The 26,096-nt window shown below is 34.2% G+C and overlaps 1 protein-coding gene across 1 annotated transcript; it reads left to right on the forward strand.

Annotated features, from left to right (window-relative positions):
- The first annotated feature begins 2,221 nt into the window (after nucleotides 1–2,221).
- On the forward strand, nucleotides 2,222–3,164 carry LOC141480561 (uncharacterized). Its single transcript, XM_074170737.1, has 2 exons — nucleotides 2,222–2,907; nucleotides 2,964–3,164. The coding sequence occupies exons 1-2, from the start codon at nucleotides 2,560–2,562 to the stop codon at nucleotides 2,982–2,984; spliced, it is 369 nt and encodes a 122-aa protein (XP_074026838.1). The 5' UTR covers nucleotides 2,222–2,559; the 3' UTR covers nucleotides 2,985–3,164.
- The last annotated feature ends 22,932 nt before the right edge of the window (nucleotides 3,165–26,096 follow it).

Below are 26,096 nucleotides of genomic sequence, written 5' to 3' on the forward strand. Positions count from 1 at the left end.
ATTGTGTTCAAGAAAAATGGTAAAACTATTGCCACATATCAGAGCACACCAAAATTATATAAATTGATATTCATGAAAGTACCATCGGGAAATATTCCCTCTTCCGATATGAGCACTTATGGTGATATACTCAAATTAACAAAGGCGGCATATAAATATAATGAAAGAAAACAGGGTCTACTATCGAATAATTGAAAGAAATATCGTGAAATAATTCTACCACTATCATCCAATGGAAACCCTCTGCCAAACTCTAGTAGAGAAGGTGCTGGCATGATCAAACCGCCAACCCAAAAAAAATATATCAGAAATAAGCATATAGATTATGTATATTGGAATAAACTCGAAGAATTGATTGATCGCCTTCGATTACTTTGGAGTTCACGAATGGCTGGTCATACCGGCCACGATAATGAAATATTGGCCATAATTGAGGAATTACGTGAAGAAGGATTAGTCTATTGATCACAAAGTCATAAACACATAATCAGTTTGTGAAACTGACTCATCACTAAATGATTTGAGGAATGTGGTAATGTGAATTAGCGTTATAACTGAATTGATTGATACTTTTACTGAGCGAGTTGATGAATTTGATCAGTCAGTCGTTAAACCTGCACTTGAACAGTAGAGAAGTGAATCCTTAACATAATAATCTTGAGTAATATGAGTGATGCAAAATGGGAGATTGTGAAAGAAATACATAAGCCGGCGCGTCGAAATTTTCCTCGTCGAAAGACAATAATAAAGGGATTTTCGGACTTGTGGCAGATGGATTCGATGGAAATGCAATCATATGCTAAAGAAAATAACGGTAATAGATACATACTCATAGTAATCAATTGTTATTCAAAATATGTATGGTCAAAACCGTTGAAAAATAAATCTGCTGATTCAGTTACTGCAGCTATGGCAAGTGTGTTGGAAGATGCAAAGCATGTGCCGAGAAACTTACAATCTGATCACGGCAGTGAGTTCTCTAATTCATAATTTTCATCATTAATGAGGAAACACCATATCAATCATTACTCAACATTCAGCACAAAAAAAGCTTCAATTGCCGAACGAGTTATCAGAACTTTGAAAAGTTGGCTTTATAAACAATTTTCACTTCAAGGTCATTACAAGTGGTTGAAAGTTCTTCCTAAAATTACCAATCAATATAACAACAAAGTTCATCGCACCATTGGCATGAAGCCTGCAGGGGTAAAACCATCTACAAAATTGTTCGTTTATACAAAATCTGAGAAGCCAAGTGGTAAACGTGAAAAAAGTCAATTCAAAATTGGAGATATGTTGCGAATTAGTAAATTAATTTAAAAACGTATTCGCCAAAGGTTATACTGCAAACTTTACCACTGAACTTTTTAAAGTTGTGAAAATTAATAGTACAGAGCCTATAACTTATGAGCTAGAAGATGTGAATGGACATCCAATTAAAGGTTGCTTTTATAAAATGGAGTTGAATAAAGCGAAAGATCCCAATACATATTTGGTTGAACGAGTTTTGAAAAAGAAAGGACGTCGCCTATTTGTGAAATGGTTGGGATTTTCTGGAGATCATAACTCTTGGATTGATGAAAATTCATTAATGTAATTGCAGTATTATTGTTCTTGATGAACATATAAAGATATATAATGAAATTGAATTTTTTTTTTGAATTTATAATGAATTTTGATTCTAAATAGTAAAAAAAACAAACAATATTCAAACTGATTTTATTCATCACATTTATATCTATTAATGCATTTGTTTAATTATTATTAGCGTTCGTTGTGATAGGTGGCACCATAACCAATGGAATGTATGATCGAATAACGTTGCCATAGATTTCTAGTCTCCTCATCTGATCTTCACTCTCCAAACACCAACAATCCCGGAAGTGAAAGTTCTCATCGGGATGGAAATCACCAACATTTTCACATAATATCCATCCATTTCTACACATACTACATAAATTGTTCCAACAATCTACTTTGTAGTTATCACAACGCATACAACGTTGAATTAGTAACTCGCGATTTGATGCACAATTCACACATATATTTCTACAAATTCCCATATTGTTATACACGATTTTGGTAAAACATTTGTAGCACTGATGATGGACGCATACTTCAGGAGATGAATCATTTGTCGTCTTCGGAATTGTGAATGGACTCGGAACTGGAACTGGATTCTCCAACACGCATCTACGACACAAACCAGTACATGGATTAATATACGTCTCAAGCCAATAACCTTGACAATTATTACAAAATATAGTTTTATCAATTTTAATTGGATCGCCACATACTTTCGGTTTTGAATTCCATTCTTTCGGAAAAGGCATATTAGTATTCACTATTAGATGCTGCAATATTCGACTGACAAATTCAACTGCACTCTCATGAACCTATTTTTCCTATCATAAACTCATAGAGAGAATAGAGGGAGAAGAGTGGTGGGGCTACCACCTCCACAATCGAACAAATCATAAAAATCGAATGCTGATTCTGAAACTTCACTTCACTAGTACTATTAGTAACTTCAAGCTTTTCACTCAGAAATAAAGAAAAATGAATTCTGCAAAAATTAATGAAGTTTTGACAAGGTTGACACTTGAAGACGAAAATAATTGGTTTTCGAATGAAGAAGACGAACTTCCCAAAATCATTATCGAAGGAGATGATAACATCGGAGGAGAAATCGATATATTCGATGTAGTACAAGAAGATGGTGGGGCCATAGCTGCTGCTGATAATTTGCAGGATATTGATGGTGTAATGGATCCGGAACTTGAAGATGAAGGCATTGATGATGATCCAGCGACAGACAATGGCAACATTATAATAGGGAGCCGGTGGATGAACATTAGTGAGACAGTGGAAAATAATTTAGATCTGTACTGTGTGACGGACTCTCATGTGCGTATACGAACCATTAATGATAGCATCCACACATTATGTTGGTGTTGTTTTAGATTTTATTCCCATCGAAATAGAAATAATGGAGGCGAATATGAACATATGGATTTACATTACACTATATCGATGATGGAAATAACACAAACTTGGTGTGAATCTTGTGACAGACCTCTGACAAATTTTCGCCGTTTAGATGCGTGCATTATTTGTAACAATGTCCCTCCACAATGAAATGTTATAATAAATATCATTGATTTCACTATTGTTGATATTATTTTAATAATGAACCTTTTGATGGAGAAGAAAAGTCCTTCTCAAAAAATATGATTGACACAATATACGTGATAAACTAGAGTATATTGTTAAGACATCCAAGTTTTTATTAGTGAGTTGATTTCGATTATATCTTTCAATGATTCGTGGGGGAAGAGATAACATAAATCGCTATGATAATCCAATTCTCAAACATTTTTATTACCATTTAACTAGTTTAGTGATGCAATAATGTGTCTAAAAAAGGGGTTGGTTGGGTAACAGGATGAATTTTTTTCTTAAAAAAATAATTGTATTCTAGTCGACGATTCGAATTCAATTGAATTCTTCTTCAGAGCTCAAAAAGTCGTTTTTTCGTGTTGATGATATTAATAATTTAAAACCTATCAGAGATAGTAGATACATATTTGAAAAATAAAAATCATTGCAACAACAAATTTTCGAGACAACATCAACACAAAACGAGATGAAACAAACAAATGGCTTTATCTTTATAATCATCATTCATGTTTCACATTGAATTTTGTATTGAACTTACCTAATTTTTTCTAACATCTATAAGTGATAGATATGAGTAATCAGTTTTCAATAAAATAATGTCTTAGGTTGAACATTGCCCCAAACCACGCAGTATTCGGTGTGCACCAACCAAATTATGTACACTCCGAGTACACTAGCGTAACCTAACCATTCTGATCATCATCGATAACGACTATTTCAGGATCTGGAGAATCAGCTATCATAATGATTTCTGGGGGGTCGGCGAATTGATTTTGTTCAATTTCTTCATCCAAATACGGTTCCATAAGGTCATTCTGTTTTCTGAAAAATAACCATTGATTTGACTTCATCCGAGTCATCCATCTCAATATAGGATGTAGATTTTTTTTTGATCTGTGGCATTGACGACATTTAATAATCAATACTACAATCCTTTTAATTTTTTCAGAGATTGAAAATAACTTTCTAATTGTTACTTTTATATATTTTTTAAATAATCAGATTTGCACTTTTAGTTATGAGTAGAAAGTAACATACATAAATATTATTTGTTTTTTAGAAATAAAAATGACTAATCATTACTTTCCTTATTTATTTTTCAAAATATAAAATATACTTTTTTACATATAAATATAAATTGCATTACATAACTTTATTTTGTTTTTTTTTAAACTAAATGATTAACTGATACGTTCATTATTCATTTTTTCAAATATGAATAATCAATTTTACACTTTTAAATATGACTAGAAAGTGACATTCACATATAACTTTATTAGCAACATACAAAAAAAAATATTTACAAAAGATTTATTGGGGGAGATTTCTCGACACGATTGCTCTGAATAAGAATAAAATAATACAGATATGAAAATAATATAGAAAATATTATGATACATGAATTGCAAATGTATAGGGAAAGATAAAAATTTTTACAAGAGATGTAAGATGGAATTTTCATGTATCTCCTTGCTGAAGATTTCCAATTGTCGAATTGTGGGAGAAAGTTTTTTCATGTGAGCAGATCTCTCTCGTTGAGCTGCTCTCATTTGTTCACATTCCACTTTGAGGAGAGAAACTTGCTCTTCCAGTTCAACACGTTTTTCCCTCTTCGCTCTATATTCCGTTTCGAAGCCATTGTAAACGTGATACATCTCTAGAAATTTGTCTCTCCTGGATCTCATAAATGAAAACCAATCGTCTGATTTTTAGAGGTCAATCTTTGGGGGAGGCGTGCTTACAGGACTAATATTGTCGTATTCAGGAACCTGTGGAATAAAAGGATATGATGAACTAACATCTTGTCGCGTTTGAGTAATGATAATTACCTGATGGAGTGATGTAGAGGGTCCTGCTATGACTTCCATCTCTCTCACTTTTATCGACTTGTCTTTATCCCATTTTTCGTGTTTCGTCTTGTGTCTCCTTCTAGATGGCGACTTCGAGCTAGACTTTTTAGACTTCTTCGCCTTCTTCATTATTTTTTCATCACTCTCCATTTTTTTTCTTTTTCGTCTCTCAAGGTCATCATCCGAACTGTTCTGAATGATTGAACTATGTGGAGATCCCATATTCTTCGAATATGTTTCCTCCATCTCTAATATGTTACTCACAACAGTTTGTGATAAGTTCGGAAGTGACTCATCAAGATTCTGGGTGTGAGTCGCCATCACATTATCAATGTGATGTGTATGTGATGTGTATTTTCCTCAATAAAATTGTTATTATTCAGCTAATCTTTTGAATTTTATACTGATTGTTTCACGGATTTCAAATCATTTTATATTATATCAAACAATGGAATTCCAAACTGATGAAATGCACCACGAAACATTGTTAACCACCTTCAAGCAATTGCATGAAAGTCTCAAATTAGTCCATTGAGGTTATAAATTTTCAAAATGGCCTCGTCCTTGATCACGGCAAAGTTCAACTTTTTCAATTGATGCGCGCATCACATTGATTAGCTGTTCCTCAGTGATGTTCTGGAATGCCACCCTTACTTTATGCTCTAGTTCTTCACGAGTAGGTGAAGTTATTTTGTAAACCTGATTTTCAATTGTTCCCCACAGAAAAAAAGCTAGCGGAGTAAGATCTGGTGATCTAAAATATAAAAAGCAAATAATATATTCATGTAAAAATATGACAACTCAAGAATGTACCTCGCAATACAATTTTCTAGGGAAAGTGTCATTGAGATGTTCTTTTACGACTTGAGAATTATGAGATGGGCTCCATCTTGTTGAAAACAAATATCAACTAGGTTAGCCAGTGGCAAATCTTCAATAAAATCGTTAATTTGATTTCTAAGGAATTGTAGATATATTTCCGCAATCAGTTGTCCGTCGAAAATTATTGGCCCCAAAAGTTTACGTACGATAACCCATCCAACAAGTGAAACCAAATCGCTCTAGAAAAGTTCCTTCTTGCATCAGATGTTAATTTGTTTGAGATATCAGTACCTTTTATTATTTCTTTTAAACACACCTAAGTTGGTGAATCGAGTTTCATCTGAATAGATAATTTTAAATGGAAAACCTACATCTTCTCTGTATTTGGTCAAAAACCAGTTTCAATAAGTTAATCTTCGGTTGTGTTCGTTATCGTAAAGATGTTGGTGTAGTTAGTACTTGAATGATCAATAATTATATTTGTGAAGAATTCTTCAAACGGACGAATAACTCTTGTGATATACTGTTTGGAACCGTTGGTGCCAAACCAAACTCAGTGTATCAGCCTTCCATTCATGGCCTCTTTCATTCAATATTTATATCTTAGATTTCTATAAAAGTATAGAATTTCGCGCTATTTAGCACTACGCTCATGGTACTTAAATTTACCTAAATTTTCCGGAAGGCAGCCTGGAAGCACAGAAACTCATAAATGAAGATCTTGATTCGCTGTACAACATCTTTTGCGCACATAACTTGAAACTGAATGCAAAAATAACATTTATGTTATTTGGATTCAAATCTAAAAGAAAACTGACTTTCAACTTCATTCATTATGATCCACATAAATGATGTTGCCTTGCCCTTCACTTCTGATAGTAAAAACTTGGGTTTGTGGATTGACTCCGATTTGAGATTTTCTTAACATATCAGTCATCTTTGTGAATCATCTTATAACATTCTCGGACAAATTATTCCCAATAGAGATATTCTTACTACCCAATTCAAACAAACTTAAGCTTTGTGAAACTTTCTGAATTATCATATGGCGATTGCATAGATATATGGACCTGCACTTACTCAACTCCAAAGATTTTTAAAATTTTCCTTCGATATTGCTAAATTTGATCACATCATTTCTTTTGATGACTCCGCATCTGGCTAAATGCGCCGTACGGAAGCAAAAGCCAAGAAAATCTAGAGAGAGAGAGATGACTCCGCATGGTTAAGGCTTGGAAAACTACGCACTTCACATATTCTTACCAACATATATACATTACTTTTGATAAAAAAACCTGATTATTCATATAACAGACTTGTTAGCTTTTCTCAGACTGATATTCTCGAAATGGCTTTGTCTTGGTCATTCTCAAACACTGATCGGTACTGTTCAATCGTTGTTCAAGAGAGAGTGGGGATGCAATTCGTGTACCTGGAATATTGAGGTCATTAACCCTAATATACCTGAGTACTATATAAGTTGTCGAGCAATGAACATATTCAGTTCAGCTAGGTATTTGAAGTGAGTTGTGACGAATTAAAATCTTCAATTGAGTATTGCAGTTATATCAACATACTTTGAACTTTGGAACATACCCGAAGTGTTTCCTTATTTTCCATACCAGAATACAGGTGCGAGAGAATAGAAAATCAGTCAATCTAGGACAGAAACTTGGTTTTAACAGTATGATGGCCACGTGTTATTCTACGAACGAATTATGCTCTTCTCAGAGGACAGTGCAAGTGTCGGTACAAAAGGATTATTCGAAACCCCTCCGTGTGGATTGCAGTATGGAGTACAGATTACCAAATTATAAACCTCCCCAAGGAATCCATAACGTACCTGTCCTGATGATACACCCTTCCTACTCCAGGAAAATCAGAAGACAACGACGAGACCCTTTCATTAACAACATTCCTCCAGTTGGAATGATCAAAAAAGGGATATCAAAAGTAGAACTTCCCAAGCAACTGCCGCAGCACATAGATCCACATCGAATCCAACATACTTTGTCAAATGATAGACAACTTTATAAGCCAATGCCTCCTCTGGTACCAGTTTCTTCGATGGTTCAGCCTCACTGTAGAGGTGAACCGCTAGTTCCGGCTTGTGGACGGACTTACATATTCGCAGGTCGCGATTCTAGAAACTTGACCAACCCAGAACGTTTTTCATTTCGCCGGGAAGATAAACACATTATTTTCGAAAAATATAGACGGTATTTGAGGGCTAGATTGCATCCTCCTCAAAGGACAGAGCAAGTACCTTTACATAAGGACTATTCAAGACCTCTTCATGTGGATTGCAGTTTGAAGTACGAATTGCCATTGGACCTCTCCAAGGGGTCCGTATCGAACCTCTCCTGGTGATTCAGCCTTCCCAGTTCAGAGAAATCGAAATTCAACAACGAAGTCCTTTTTTCAACAACTTTCCTCCAATTACGAACGGCCAAGGAAGAGGTACCAACAGCACAAGTTCCCACGCAACTTGATCAATATCAAATTCAATGTACTCCGTCATATAATGGGCAGCTTTATGATCCAATGCCTCATATAGTGCCAGCTTCTGTAATAGTTCAGTCATATTTTGAAACCATGCGGGCAAACGTTCGAATCCGCATGTCGCTATTTTGGAAACTCTACGGATCTAGATTTGTGCAGAATAAATACCTCTTACTACTTGTCTCTTATGTTGTGTCTCTATTTTGATGATAGTGTATAATTTGACGACGCAAAAGGCGCAAGCGTCACTCAACGGGCGTGGTATACAGTTATTATTACCTAGATTATTTTGAATTCCGTGCTTTATATTATATTAATCGTGTGACTATCGTGCGAGCAAGACGTGTCTGCTAGATAATTGAAGAAAGCAATATAGAAATGGTCAATGCTCAATAATCATCCTCATATCAATTATAGAGTCCGAGGAATCTGCAACGAATGACATTAGTCATCACGATTCATTTTCATCAGCTGACAGGATTGTGGGAAATACTCCGCAAAAAAATATAAACGCACTGCTAGAAAAAAACCCCCTAAGGAAGAATTCCTACTGTGATGTGACAAAAAGAAGTAAAAAAAAAAGGGGAGAATATGTTAGTGGGTACTGATGGCACAGAGGACAAATCTGACATTAATGCATCAGATGACTTCGGCGCCTCTCCACGCCGACTTTGGTTATATGTCGGGCGCTGTAAAGCAACCTCCACACCCGAGGCTATCAAAAAATACCAAGAAAAACGATTTCCGGGACATCAATTCAATGTCACTAAATTGAATTCTCTGGGTAGTATTCTATCATACAAAGTTGAAGCTGATATAGAACTTGACGAAATATTATATACACCTAGCCACTGGCCAAAAAGAGTGTGCTTGTTGAAAGCTCAAAAAATTTCTTTGGTGCTCCTGTCATCTAAGCTGTAAAAAAACTTGGCAACTGTGTTAGAAGTGTAAATAAAAAAAAGAATGTATTGGCTGACACTCAATAGAGTTGTTGTTTTGTTTCAATAATTTGTCCTTTTCATTAAAAACCAACATTATTCACAATAAAGAGAAGGGAATTGAAACTTTCTATGTTTTTACCACTTTTATTTGTAACTAACGTTACTGTTAAAAGTGTCCTCATAAGGCGAAACTGCAGTAACGTCAGTTACAGATAAAAGTGGTGAAAAACATTATCTTTCCTTCATTATGATCTCCTACCATGTTGTAACAGCGACATCCATCAATTTATTGAACATTATTCGCATCGTTTTTCAGCTATCTCGCTTTTTTCTCATATATGCTTCGGATTACTTCATGCAGTTTGAGAGCACATCTCTTTTATAATATGATTCTGATTGCGGTAAGAGTCCTTTCCACTCCACTACTACTTTTGAAGTTGGAGTGTTCGTGGTAGAGTAGCACAGTAGGTCAATGTGAAGCATTGAATAAAACTTATTGAGCCCTCAGATATTGCGATGAATGAGGGCTATACAAAATTATTGTATTTGTGGGCCAATGTTACTGTAGTTCATGCTATTTCATCATGGAAAGCTTGAAGAGTTTCATGAGACACGGGATCCATTATGACTCCACGTAACGCATCATTCATTATAAAAATCTTTTCTACTTCCTCCATTTTAAACTAATCATTTGAATAAAATGATTGGATTTGAAATTATTTTACCGACCAAAAAGTACCTGTTCGCACTTGTATTTGATGTCATTATATTATTTGAAACTCTTCAAATTGATCTATTCACTCAAAAAGTCTATATCACTACTCATATCCCAATCAAACATCAAATTGCTAATCGCCAGAATAGCTCAGCGGTATGGCGTGTATGCATTGTATATATTTTCCTATAACCTGAGTTCAAATCCCACTTCTGGAATTCTCTTTTTATGTGAATGATATAATTATATATCAGAAAACATAATTATGTACAAAAATGAACCTATTTATAACAAAAATGAACCCTAATAAAATAATTTGTAGGAAATATTGTCACCAACTTTTGAATCATTCGATTGAGTTATGACAGACTGAGTCAATGAGTTCATTTTCCATTAGCCATAATCTCAAACAAATGTATTGTACCATTTCTTTCTACGGTCAGTCGTAGAAAAAGTATAGTATGCACCAGCGAATTATTGCACTGGGCTAAAGTCTCCTACTTAAAACGTGTCGCTAGTGGGTGAATAGCTCCTTATTCTACTCGGTACGTAGTAGGTATACTATTTTGGATTTTCGCATTTCAGTATCCAGATCTATATAGAGCTTCATCCAATACGATTACAATCAATCATTGTTGATAGCTTGCTATAAGTTTCTTTGATTAACAAAATATGTTCTTTCATCATTCAGGTCTATAAATGATTTGGGAATTTTAGATTCCACACATGGAGATATCAAACTTTCAACTGAGAACGGAAGATCGAAATGTTTATCATGTAATTCTTGGGGATAATGAATATCCACTTGAAGCAACACAGTCTCGTGAACGATAAATATGAACGCACTTACCACAAAACCTGGACGACCGTATTTGCACACTACTGACAAGAGAAATTACACCTGATGAATGGCTGATCATCAACCAGAAAACGCTGCATACCAGACTATGAGCACCCAAATTCATTATATGAACATTGAGAATTTCATTGGTTGTTAACCATGAAAATTCGTTCATCGGTAATGTTTGTGACATACTATGGGCATATATATTTGTTGCATTCGAGTATGAAGTGAATGAATTTTGTTCATTGGGATTATAATTTGGTAAAAATGTCTTATTTGCTTTATGGCTTCTTTAGCTACACTGACAGATTCCACCGCGTATACCTTTTTGGAAACAGTGAACTATATCTATGTCAGTTAGTAATTCCAATTCAACATTATTCTGCTTATTTCAACATAGCATCCCGAGATAATCGGGGCGCAGGATAGTAGTCTAATTCATATTCATCCTAACATAAATATACATTTTTCAATTTATATTCACCCGAACATACACGGCTCAAAAACCAAAGAAGGCTCAGGATGTGGAATGTACTCCAGATCACCAAGCCTAAGGATTAAGTGGGGAATGGAAAAAAATACCAGCGTGGTCCAAACAGAACTGACTGGTATCTCAATTACCACAAAAGAAATAACCAGGAAAGGAGTTCCTGACAAAAACATAACCATCTGCACGACAGCAGACAAACCCTATAAGCCTTTAACAGACAACGTGTTATCTCAGGGCTAGCACTTGAGTGCCATCAAGATTTAGCCAAAGTCTTGGTAGATAATAACATTATTCTGAAGTGAGTTGAAGGGCACGACAGGAGTGAAGGTAATCGCATTGCCAACTCTTTAGCCAAGGAAGCGGCTGGACTAAGAATTTTAGAACCCAGTGGCACCTGCGGCCTGATGACTTCGACGATTGCGGAACTAGCCAAATGTTATACTCATGCTTGATCCCTTAAGAGATGGGATATAATCAGGAAAAATCTACGCTTAACAGTAGGATTTCTGACTGGCCACTGTCAACTAAGGAAACATCTCCATAACAGTGGACACACTGAACCAAATAGGTACGTAATAAAAATGAAAAAAACATTGTATTCATGACTGCTGAACATTGATTTTCATCCGATGAAAGGTTTCATTAATATAATGTTACATTTTGTATTACTTCATGTCTCAGTTCATTGAATAATAATCAATTATTATACTAACAAACAAGAATCTTTGGCTCAACGAACATGATTACATTGACTCATTGATCTTGTTCATGGAAGCACTGAACATTTTTCACAAATCTGCTAGTCTATTTCATTGCATCAATGGAACAGTACATCGTTTTAACGAACATGAGTGCGTTGATTCATTATGATTTGATGAAAAATCCATGGACTGGATTCGTCGTAGTGATGAATATATTGATTGAATGAATGAACATTTCGTACGTAATATCAGTGTACTTTGTTCATAAAACTGATGAATGTGTTTATAAAGTAATTAACGTGTTCACTGAATAGATGAACTTTGAACTATGTCTTAACGTTATACCTAGTATATTGTACTGATGAAAGTATTCATTAAATCAAGAATTGTGTTCAGTGGATCTATATACTTCCGCATATTATTTTCTTAATTAGTTCCACTGGAACCTTTATTTCATACCACTATGTAATATAGACATTTCTGACTTGTTAGAAGGATTGCTTAAGCTTTCTGCGAAAAATTGGAAAGTGACATAAGATCTGTCTCTTCCGACCCTGATCAATTTAATTGTTGCTGTCAGTATTGAAGCGCCGTCACCGACGATTGTTCGTTGTCCACTCAATTTTAATATTTTTAGTTGAAAATAAAATAATATACATTTTTTTAAAAATATTTAAATGATTTTTTTCTATAATGGGCTTGAGGGTTGGTTGTCTTCGGCGCTTCGCCCTCATCAATCATCATTTTTCTTGCTGACAATGAAACAGTTTCCTCCTCAATACGTAATAAATAAACCATTATACTAAGGTGAGGTAATGTGATATTCAAAGTGAAACTGTAAAAATCAAAGAAGTACGAATTTATTGATAATTCATTATTGTTGGTAACAATACTATGATTTTTATAATTATTGATGTTCATACAAAATACCTAAGCCTGATCAATCCTTATCAGTTTCCTGATTTTCCTTCAGATATTCTAATAATATATGAACTTTTGGAAAAGAATGACGGTCCTTTGTTAAAAAAAAAGAGTTCTATAAAATTCCAAAACATTTCTGATTCTAAAGGAAAATCAAGATCAAATAAATAAATGATTTTATAACATATATCTACAGCCCGGAGTATATGTGAAAATTGGTATCTGATATCATCAGAATAAACAGATATGTCTGTTGGGTACTTTATGGCATCTCCAGTACATAAGATACACAGTTGAATCGATTTCTTCTTCGATTTCAAAAACCGTATGTGCTCTTCTACTTGTTGGTAATTTCCAATATACAAAAAATATTCTTGGGAATCCTTGATGGTGAATTTAGTCACACTGGATTTTCCAGAACTATCCTTGGTGACTATTTCATTGGTAGGGAAGAAATATCCATGGAGAGCCCAAAATACTACAGCATAGCGACCATCTAAAATCAATTAACAAAATATAGAGTTAGTATGGTGCTTGATGAATGGATCCATAAGCCATGCCGTGTGACACAGACCCATGCAGGGTCAGTCAACCTTATTTCCTCACAGAATCTCGTATTCTTTCAACTATTTTTCTGGAATTTGGAAGACTGAGAATGCTTATTAAGACGGACGACTCTAAGAGCCTTGAAGATAATAGCACTATATGCTGTCGAAAGTTTTCTGTGAACAAATGTTTTCAATATTTCATTATTAACACGTGGTTACAAAAATGATTTGAAACTCAAATAACTTATTATTATATGCGAGCGCTTTCAATAGCAGACCCTGCTATCATCTTCATGGCTCTATTATAACATATATGCATTCAACATGTCAACATTCAATAAATAATCATCAGAACTCGATAATAAGCTATTGAATTCATTATTTATGAAAGTATGTTTCTCCAAGTAACATTCAGCGAAGCATTTAAAAGTTTTCAGCAAAGGTTTCAAAAAAAGTTTTTCAATAGACTCCTGGATATTAAAAACATCTTTTCGTAAAAAATTGTTATTATTGTGCAAAGAAAGAATAAATTCTGCAGCACTTTGATTCAAATCTTCTTTACATTTATGCAAAATAAATATCCCAGTCTCGGTAGATATATCGTTCTCATGAACTTGCTCAGCTTGATGATCGTTAAAAATGTCTTGGGTTGGCAAAATTTCCTCCGATGGTAATAAGCTTGCAGAATCAATAATAGAAGTTGCATTCATTACAACTTCGCTCATTTCGAGATCTACATTCAAAATGTGTTTTCTATTCATGTGTTTTTTGAAACTACTAATATTTTGAAAAACTTGACTACAATAATTCTCACAACATCTCTAATGACGGAATTTGTCTCCAAATAGTGTATTCGTTTGAAATGTTTAATTAATAACGAAAAGGCACCGATATTTTGACTGCAGATAAACACTTCATGGTCTTACATAAATGAAAATGAAAATAAGTAATGATGAATAAAACAAAATGAGCATATCTAATACGTACCTTCAATAAACTGTAGATTCGAATACCTAGGTACTTATTCAACTTGTGTGCCGATCTCGTTTCTCTTGAAGGAAGCTATGTGAATATTTCTGATAACTGCACACTGTATCAATAGGTACCTACAAAATCACGAACTGCAATAGCACCTTCGCGTCTTGTTTTAGTTATTGAGATCTTTATGATGTCAATAATGTCCTTTTAGCCAATGAGATTATGGAATTTCAACGTAGGAATTTGCGCTGTAACGAACTTTGTGCATCGATGCTAGGGATGATCATTGTTTTATGACTGAATTGCTGAATATACATTAAACAAACGTAAGGGTTCATGATTTCGGGCATGGTTTGATGTAATTTCGTACGTATTTAATAATAATAATAACGAAGACCTTTCGTTGAAACAAAGTATATATATGGTTATCTATCGTATGTATCAGTTCATTGATTTATTGACCTGGGTTAACGATTCATAAATTCTTTCGTTCAATCGAAAAAACCATACATGGATTTAGTGTACTTATTTATTGATTGAATACTAATGAACATTGAAATAATGTGCAGTATTCCTCAACTGCATTTTTGTGAGCTGAAGTGAATATTCCTTGAAACAATGGAACAATAATCAAATTAATAAAATATTTTCATCTGAAGGGTGAATACGTTTATTAAATTATGGAAATTGTTCTTAGCTTTTCAATGAAAATGATTTTATTGATGATACGAACGTGTATATCGAATGATGACTAACTATTCGTGATACTAAAGAATATTTTATTGAATTAACGTAAGAAATAGTGATGAATGGGGTTTATTGATAATATGTATAGGAGTTTTTTCAGTGCACACCTCTATGCAGGATGTGTGAACAGGAAGATGAGATCAGGCATGTCTTATGCGAGTGTCCGGAGTTATCGTCAATAAGAAAGTGTGTGTTGGGCGAGTCTTGGCCCACACCTGCCGATATGAAGGAGATGTCTCCCAGTGACCTGTCCACCTTCCTGGAAAGAACAGTATGGACGATGACCTTGGAGGACAACACCTTAGGAAAATGTACAATGGGTCTTATATGGTCTATTTGCTGTGGATTTACACTCACCCTCTCTACTCTACAGATACAGACACAGATTCATCCGAACATATTTTTCGAAAGTTTTCAAAAATAATAGTACATCTGATGTAGCAAAGTAAAATATTCATCCAAACTCTGACACTGAAATAACGACCATACTAGTTACTCTAGCATAATATCTGATATAAGGTCATAGTTGAATTTGACATAAAATTTATTTTTGGTTGGAATTGATGCGTATTTCAATTAGTCAATGTCGTCGACAAAACAATTTGTAGAAAATATTTGTGCATTTCGATGCGTTGATCGAAAGTCAAGTTGGCACCCAAGTTCTCTGAAGAATTCGACATGGATTTGTAACTATCTATGGTTTAATTTTCAGATGATTCTTCTTCACCTTACTATTTTTATCATATAGGTGTATTATTATCAGTTTAGGAAATAACATCTACTTTCTCTTTGTTCCTTAATAATTTCTTCGTACATGCGTGACAATCATATCCTCTCAAATTGTGAAAAATATCAGAAACAGTGTTTGGTAATTTGAAATTCAAATAACATGGTGAATGAGCGGCATGGAAACTTTTTTCTCAATGACATTATAATGATCTTGCGCTCAGTTTACCATAATTTAAGGCAACAGCAAACTATTCCTCTCCTTCAGGAAAACACTTATCATCAGGAATAGGGTACCTGAGACACTGACAAGTTTTTTTCAGCAAAATGTAACCCAACGAATATCCGAGATACATTCATCGTAACACTAATACCTGAAATGATATGTTTCTGGAAAGTAGACAGCCAAACCTTGTCTTTCCAACAATCAATCTATCATAACGATATACTCCTTTCAATTTTAAAAAAATGTACCTGTTTCAATTCGAAATGAACTTTATGTTCTTTATATTTCCATGTGCAGGTAAAAATAATATATTACATAACAGGATTTTGAAAACTTTGATTATATCTTCCATGAAAGTCATATAATAATTATTATATTAGATTACCAATTTGAATATCATCCTTGTTTACACATATGAATTTAAATTTATCTTTGCTGTTTATTTATCATGTTGAGAATAATGATCACCCAGTAAGTGATTTTGTTTTGAATAAAAAATAGTTTATTTTCTTCATTTATCTAAAAACTTTCAATGGGGAGTGGTATTTTTCCAACTGTATCATTGATGTGTTCCACTTGTACTACAAAAAATGTCGAAGATACTATGCTGTTCAGTTTTCTTTACCATCGATGAAGTGCATTTTTTTTATTTTTCAATTATAATTTTTTAATCAGATAAAGTAGGAAGCTTTGAAACTTTTACTTTTTTCACAGGCAGACAGAAATTAACCGCTTGGTACCTGTAGTACATATATGACACTTTAATGTTAGAATTTAAGAAATAACAGATGCAAAAAATTCAAGTTGCATTTAAAAAAATTATGAAATGTATGTTAATAAAGTAAAACATAGCATTCAAATAATAGAAAATGAAAAGTACGCAAAACGGTGATGAATTTCAATACAAAAACTGAGCAATTATCATCTTTTGTTTTTCACAACATCAAGTTGTTCAACAATATTTCAATTTTGAAAGTATACGGTTACTCATGCTATATAACAATCTGAATAAATATACAGGTTCCATTCGAAATTATTCAGAAACGGATTTCAATTGTTTTTTGTCATAAATACCTGTTTCAAGTAACTTTACGTTTATTTCGGATTTCAAATTTCTTGACCCAGAAACAATTGAATGATGTCGTATACAATGATTTCATCGGTATCTCTGAAAAAATCTCCGCTCTTCGTCTTTCTAGAGTACCTTACATCTTACATATATTTTTAATCATTTTTCCACTCATTATCTTGATCAGAGTTTCAAATCCACTCAAATGAAAAGTTTCATTTGGAACTACATTTTCTCTAGAAAAACGAAATTTGGGGGTTGTGTATGATAGTTCCATTTACATTTTTTGACATGTTTACTTGTTTTGCCGTACTTCCCCAACTTTCTATTTTTAAATGGGACATCCTATATATTTGTACTTATTTAGATCGAAAATGACATTCAAATTCCAAGGATACTTCACTTTTCAATATTTGAGGAATAAAATCATTTTTTAATCCAATTTTTATTTTTGATCTAGAATGCCATGGATCGTGTAAATCGCTTCATTCTTGATCAAGTAACATGGGAAAACTACGACTTTTAGGCTTATGACTTCACAGTCGTTTCAAGAATTATTTCACAGTCGCAAATATATGAATTTTTTCCAGTTAACTTGATTTTTTCAAATCGAAAGGGGTTGGCTCGTCGGCTTTTTGTGAAAGATCATTCTTACGAATAATTTGATACCACACACTTTCACTTTATATTCTCTATTTTTCTGAATAATTGCAAGAAGAATCTATAAAGAAACCAAAAGATTAGCTGAAAAATAACAATTTTATTGAGGAAAAAACTGAAATTACGATGAAATAACATACAAACAACCACCCGACATAATCACCCGAAGACGATTGTGGATACTAACAATTGAAACGTGGTGAAGTAACTTGGTTTGGAATCTTTTAATTTTTAATTTTCATTTGTTGTTACAAGTTTTTTAATTTCCAGCTCGTAATATAGTTTTTTTTGGTTGCTGTTGTATGTTATTTTATTGTAATTTCAGTATTTTCCTCCATAAAATTGTTATTATTCAGCTAATCTTTTGAATTTTTTACTGATTGTTTCACGGATTTCAAATCATTTTATATAATATCAGACAATGGAATTCCAAACTGATGAAATGCACCACGAAACATTGCTAACCACCTTCAAGCAATTGCATATTAGTCCATTGAGGTTATAAATTTTCAAAATGGCCTCGTCCTTGATCACGGCAAAGTTCAACTTTTTCAATTGATGCGCGCATCACATTGATTAGCTGTTCCTCAGTGATGTTCTGGAATGCCACCCTTATTTTATGCTCTAGTTCTTCACGAGTAACTGAAGTTAAATTGTAAACCTGATTTTCAATTGTTCCCCACAGAAAAAAAGCTAGCGGAGTAAGATCTGGTGATCTAAAATATAAAAAGGAAATAATATATTCATGTAAAAATATGACAACTCAAGAATGTACCTCGCAATACAATTTTCTGGGAAAGTGTCATTGAGATGTTCTCTTACGACTTGAGAATCATGAGGTGGGCTCCATCTTGTTGAAAACAAATATCAACTAGGTTAGCCAGTGGCAAATCTTCAATAAAATCGTTAATTTGATTTCTAAGGAATTGTAGATATATTTCCGCAATCAGTTGTCCGTCGAAAATTATTGGCCCCAAAAGTTTACGTACGATAACCCATCCAACAAGTGAAACCAAATCGCTCTATGTTAATTTGTTTGAGATATCAGTACCTTTTATTATTTCTTTTAAACACACCTAAGTTGGTGAATCGAGTTTCATCTGAATAGATAATTTTAAATGGAAAACCTACATCTTCTCTGTATTTAGTCAAAAACCAGTTGCAATAAGTCAATCTTCGATTGTGATCGTTATCGTGAAGATGTTGGTGTAGTTAGTACTTGAATGATCAATAATTATATTTGTGAAGAATTCTTCAAACGGACGAATAACTTATATCACATCCAGAAACAATTTGGCGAATTGACGCCATACAATTCACTTCAACATAGACCAACACGTCTACTTCTTCTTCTTCACTGATGATGAAGTTATTGGCATCTTCTTCTAGTTGGATGGTGAAGATTAGTGAACCTCTGAGCATAAATCCGAGTTGCATTAGTTGCATTCTTTTTTATTTCTCCGTAAATTAGTAACATGTCAACTTTCTGGTTTCTAGTATAATTTGCCATATCTAATTATAAACTACACAACAAATGAACTTTCAAAACTGACAGCATATTCATCAGGCTATTCGTTTAGGTAGTCCTAGCACCAGCTTCAATTGTTTGTCAGGGATAACTAGAATAACAGGACTCAGTGCATAAATATACAGAATACGTATTATTTGTTATTAGGTATGATCCTTTCTTGCAATTATTCAGAAAAATAGAGAATATGAAGTGAAAGTGGGTGGCATCAAATTATTCGTAAGAAAATGATCTTTTTCTCAAAAAGCCGACGAGCCACCCCCTTTCCATCAGAAAAAATCGAGTAAACTGTAAAATTCATATATTTGCGACTGTGAAATAATTCTTTGGATTTAGAATGTTATTCTTCATCGGAATAAGTAAAAATATATAGAATATTCCATCAAAAAATCGAAAGTTGGGGTCATTTCCGGTCATTTCCTGCAACAAAGTTGACCTCTTCCAACGGTGATAATTGATTTGAGACCTTATCAGTTTCCGACTGGCGCGTTCCAATATGAGAATTATGAGGTGGGCTCCATCTTGTTGAAAACAAATAACAACTTGGTTAGCCAGTGGCAATTCTTCAATAAAATCGTTAATTTGACTTCTAAGGAACTGTAGATATATTTCCGCAGTCAGTTGTCCGTCGAAATTTATTGGCCCCAAAAGTTTACGTACGATAACCCATCCAACAAGTGAAACCAAATCGCTCTAGAAAAGTTCCTTCTTGCATCAGATGTTAATTTGTTTGCGATATCAGTACCTTTTATTATTTCCTTTAAAGACACCTAAGTTGGTGTATTTAGTCAAAAACCAGTTTCAATAAGTCAATCTTCAGTTGTGTTCGTTATCGTAAAGATGTTGGTGTAGTTAGTACTTGAATGATCAATAATTATATTTGTGAAGAATTCTTCAAACGGACGAATAACTCTTGTGATTTACTGTTTGGAACCTTTGGTGTAGTAATGAATATTACTGGAGTTTTTTCCCAAGACCAAATCGTTATTTTCACACCTCGACACGTGTTTCGATCACCAAGTGATCATCTTCAAGAGGAAGATAAAACTAATAACTACTCAAAACTAAAGCTACTTATACTAATCAGGTACATCATACAGGTAGGTAATCAGTAATACCACCCATACAAGTGACAGCATATTCATTAGCCTATTTGTTTAGGCACCAGCTTCAATTGTTTGTCAGAGATAACTAGAATAACAGGACTCAGTGCATAAGTATACAGAATACGTATTATTTGTTATTAACATTCAACAATTACCCCATTACTCTATTTGATACCTTTACTCCTTTCCGAAAAATCAAAGTTACCAAATCCCCCGCAACTTGGTTGACTCAATAATATTCATCAGATGATATTTTAAAGTGACCACATATTTATAAAATCGGGTAGCTATAAAGAACTGAAGAATTATACGACATCTGCTATTCGCCGAGAGAAAAAAGCGTATCCTCAATTTGTTCTTTTGAAATAAAATGCAACCCAGAACGACCATCAAACCTGATTTTTTTTTGCTGAAATAAATCAGTTCTTTTGCGATAATTTCCTTCCCGACAAAACACAAACATTTCAATTATCGCTTCTTGAAAAGTACCAAACTAAGAATACTGCACATTCTTTCAGGCTCTCTCCCGTTGACAAACAAACTTTACAGAAGTTTGTAAATAAAATCAGGAGCAATGCTGTAGGATCGGACAGTATCTCACTTCGAATGATTCGTTTGGTAGAAACACGTCTATTGGAATTCATCACCTTCATACTAAAATCATGTATCAAGGACCTCGAGTATGCTTTTTTTTTCTAAATACGCATTTGTGATTCCTTTAACCAAGTGTAACTCTCCGACACATTATTTTGATTTTAGGCCCATTAGTATCTAACCTTCCTTGTCTAGAACGCTCGAACTTATTCTCAAAGATCAGATGATAGATTTTTTAGGTTCGTACGATATCATAACTGGCGTTTAGTCTGGGTTTCGTTCTCAACATAGTAGTACTTTCGCTCTCCTCTCCATAACTGACGATATTTCCAAAGTAACCGATAAGAATATATGTCAAGTTTTGTTAGATTTCAGTAAAGTATCCGATACCTTAGACGTCAGTCTTCAATGCAATTAACCAAATCATTTTGGTTTGAATAAATTTGCCGTAAATCTATCTCATTAAAAGCTTTCTGGAACACCAAACTCAGTGTATCAGCCTTCCATTCACAGCCTCTTTCATTCAATATATCTTAAATTTCTATAAAAGTATAGAATTTCGCGCTATTTAGCACTACGCTCATGGTACTTAAATTTACCTATATTTTTCGGAAGGCAGCCTGGAAGCACATAAACTCATAAATGAAGATCTTAATTCGCTGTACAACATCTTTTGCGCACTTAACTTGAAACAGAATGCAAAAATAACATTTATGTTATTTGGATTCAAATCTAAAAGAAAACTGACTTTCAACTTCATTCATTATAATCCACATAAATGATGTTGCCTTGCCCTTCACTTCTGAAAGTAAAAACTTGGGTTTGTGGATTGACTCCGATTTGAGATTTTCTTAACATATCAGTCATCTTTGTGAATCATCTTATAACATTCTCGGACAAATTATTCCCAATAGAGACATTCTTACTACCCAATTCAAACAAACTTAAGCTTTGTGAAACTTTCTGAATTATCATATCGCGATTGCATAGATATATGGACCTGCACTTACTCAACTCCAAAGATTTTTAAAATTTTCCTTCGATATTGCTAAATTTGATCACATCATTTCTTTTGATGACTCCGCATCTGGCTAAATGCGCCGTACGGAAGCAAAAGCCATGAAAATCTAGAGAGAGAGAGAAGACTCCGCATGTTTAAGGCTTGGAAAACTACACACTTCACATATTCTTACCAACATACATAAATTACTTTTGATAAAAAAACCTGATTATTTATATAACAGACTTGTTAGCTTTTCTCAGACTGATATTCTCGAAATGGCTTTGTCTTGGTCATTCTCAAACACTGATCGGTACTGTTTATTCGTTGTTCAAGAGAGAGTGGGGATGCAATTCGTGTACCTGGAATATTGAGCCCATTAACCCTAATATACCTGAGTACTATATAAGTTGTCGAGCAATGAACATATTCAGTTCAGCTAGGTATTTGAAGTGAGTTGTGACGAATTAAAATCTTCAATTGAGTATTGCAGTTATATCAACATACTTTGAACTTTGGAACATACTCGAAGTGTTTCCTTATTTTCCATACCAGAATACAGGTGCGAGAGAATAGAAAATCAGTCAATCTAGGACAGGAACTTGGTTTTAACAGTATGATGGCCACGTGTTATTCTACGAACGAATTATGCTCTTCTCAGAGGACAGTGCAAGTGTCGGTACAAAAGGATTATTCGAAACCCCTTCGTGTGGATTGCAGTATGGAGTACAAATTACCAAATTATAAACCTCCCCAAGGAATCCATAACGTACCTGTCCTGATGATACATCCTTCCTACTCCAGGAAAATCAGAAGACAACGACGAGACCCTTTCATTAACAACATTCCTCCAGTTGGAACGATCAAAAAAAGGATATCAAAAGTGGAACTTCCCAAGCAACTGCCGCAGCACATAGATCCACATCGAATCCAATATACTTTGTCAAATGATAGACAACTTTATAAGCCAATGCCTCCTCTAGTACCAGTTTCTTCGATGGTTCAGCCTCAGTGTAGAGGTGAACCGCTAGTTCCGGCTTGTGGACGGACTTACATATCCGCAGGTCGCGATTCTGGAAACTTGACCAACCCAGAACGTTTTTCATTTCGCCGGGAAGATAAACACATTTTTTTCGAAAAATATAGACGGTATTTGAGGGCTAGACTGCATCCTCCTCAGAGGACAGAGCAAGTACCTTTACAAAAGGACTATTCAAGACCTCTTCATGTGGATTGCAGTTTGAAGTACGAATTGCCATTGGACCTCTCCAAGGGGTCCGTATCGAACCTCTCCTAGTGATTCAGCGTTCCCAGTTCAGAGAAATCGAAACTCAACGACGAAGCCCTTTTTTCAACAACTTTTCTCCACTACGAACGGCCAAGGAAGAGGTACCAACAGCACAAGTTCCCACGCAACTTGATCAATATCAAATTCAATATACTCCGTCATATAATGGGCAGCTTTATGAACCAATGCCTCATATAGTGCCAGCTTCTGTAATAGTTCAGTCATATTTTGAAAGGGAACCGCTCTTTCCACCATGCGGGAAAACGTTCGAATCCGCCCGGAAGATGGACATTTTCTTTTCGAAGAATATAAACTTCATTCTTATGTCGGTGCTACAGTTCCGTTAGGAGCTACAAATTCCCATATTCAGCAGGGATGCTATAACGTCTGATGATTTGTGCAGAATAAATACCTCTTACTACTTGTCTCTTATGTTGTGTCTCTATTTTGATGATAGTGTATAATTTGACGACGCAAAAGGCGCAAGCGTCACTCAACGGACGTGGTATACAGTTATTATTACCTATATTATTTTGAATTCCGTGCTTTATATTATATTAATCGTGTGACTATCGTGCGAGCAAGACGTATCTGCTATATAATTAGAGAAAGCAATATAGAAATGGTCAATGCTCATTAATCATCCTCATATTAATTATAGAGTCCGAGGAATCTGCAACGAATGACATTAGTCATCACGATTCATTTTCATCAGCTGACACGATTGTGGGAAATACTCCACAAAAAAATATAAACGCACTGCTAGATAAAAATCCCAAAAGAAGAGTTTCTACTGTGATGTGACAAAAAGAAGTAGAAAAAAAAGGGAAGAATGTGTTAGTGGCTACTGATGGCACAGAGGACAAATCTGACATTAATGAATCAGATGACTTCGGCGCCTCTCCACGCCGACTTTGGTTATATGTCGGGCGCTGTAAAGCAACCTCCACACCCGAGGCTATCGAAAAATACCAAGAAAAACGATTTCCAGGACATCAATTCAATGTCACTAAATTGAATTCTCTGGGTAGTATTCTATCATACAAAGTCGAAGCTGATATAGAACTTGACGAAATATTATATACACCTAGCCACTGGCCAAAAGGAGTGATAGTCAAGCGATTTCGCTTCCGAAGAAATGACAATTGCGAATTTCATTTCATCAAAACGAACAAATATTGCACAACCAGATCTGAAAATAATGTATGTAAACTGTCAATCGATCGTGATTAAAACCGTTTATCGTTGTTTCATTAATAAAAAATGCAATAGAAGTGCATCAAACGAAATGCACATAGAATTTTGTGCGATACAGTTATCAATCGACAGATATAAATATTGTATAATAGTTATGTACATACCTCCTGGTGGTGTTATTAATCAATTCATTACTCAAACAACACAAATACTAAACCATTGTGCAAAAAATTGCAATAGTATAATTTTGTGTGGAGACATTAATATTGATTTTTAGACGGATTCCATAAAAAGGAAATATTTTTAGATCTCATACATTCTTACAATCTATGTACAAAGAATACCCAGCCAATAAGGGTATTCAACAGCATTAACGGAAAAACAACGAGCACAAAAATTGACTACTTTTTCACTAATTTGCCCAGTGGAAACTATGAAGAAATTATTCGTGATCTGAAATTGGCCGATCACTATGACCTTGAGTTGAATATAAAAATGAAATTATAAGGAAAAGCCACCAATCAATTTTTCGAGACGTGGGAGAAGATAACATGAAAAACTTACAAAATCATTCAACAGAGGATTACTTTCCTTTTTTGAATACCCTTGATGACATTAATGAAATGTATAGAAGCTTTCCCGAAATTTTAACCTATGCACTCGATCTCTATTGCCCACTTGTAAAAAGAAATGAAAATGTAAGAACTACCAATAAAAAATATTGGATAACTGAGGAAACGATAGAAATGAGGAAAACTCAGAAAATTTTGCACTGGCTCAAAAACAATTTCACTGATTAACACTTAGAATTACAATACAGGGATTTATCGAAAACATATACGCTGAAAACTAAACTTGACAAAAATGCATTTCATCAAACAAGCATAGAAAATATGAGCAACGATGTGGACAAACAAAAACATGTCTGGAAACTTGTAAGAGAAAAAACTGGTGAAATAAAAAGTAAGTCGAATATTGAATTGAAAATCAGTAGTGAATATTTTGATGATGATGAAATGGTTGCTGATAGTTTTTCCAAACATTTTTCAAAAACTGCCAAACTTGCGATAAAACATCGTTTTGCCATTGATAATATTGAACGATGTACCAAACGCTATTTGAATTTTAGTAATTCCTTTTACTTTAACCCGGTTTGTAATCAATAAACTGTACGTACAAATTATAAAAAATTTGAAGAAATCAAATTCAGTAGGAGTTGACTGCATCTCGACAAAATTGGTGAAGAGCATAGCTTTGCAAATTGCCGAATAGCTCCCAAATATGATTTGAGTCGGGCGTATTTCCTGACGAAATTAAACTGGCATGGTTACTCCAATTTATGAAAAGGACGATCTTCTCTCAATGGATAACTATAGGCAAATAACTGTACCCAGCATTATAAGCAAAATAATCGAGAGAGCTATGTATAATAGATACCTTACCTTGATAAACATAAAATATTT

The sequence above is a fragment of the Leptinotarsa decemlineata genome, unplaced genomic scaffold, assembly GCF_025532065.1.
Source record: "Leptinotarsa decemlineata unplaced genomic scaffold, Ldec_3_MD MMD2_P_RNA_scaffold_9, whole genome shotgun sequence".
Taxonomy (NCBI): domain Eukaryota; kingdom Metazoa; phylum Arthropoda; class Insecta; order Coleoptera; family Chrysomelidae; genus Leptinotarsa; species Leptinotarsa decemlineata.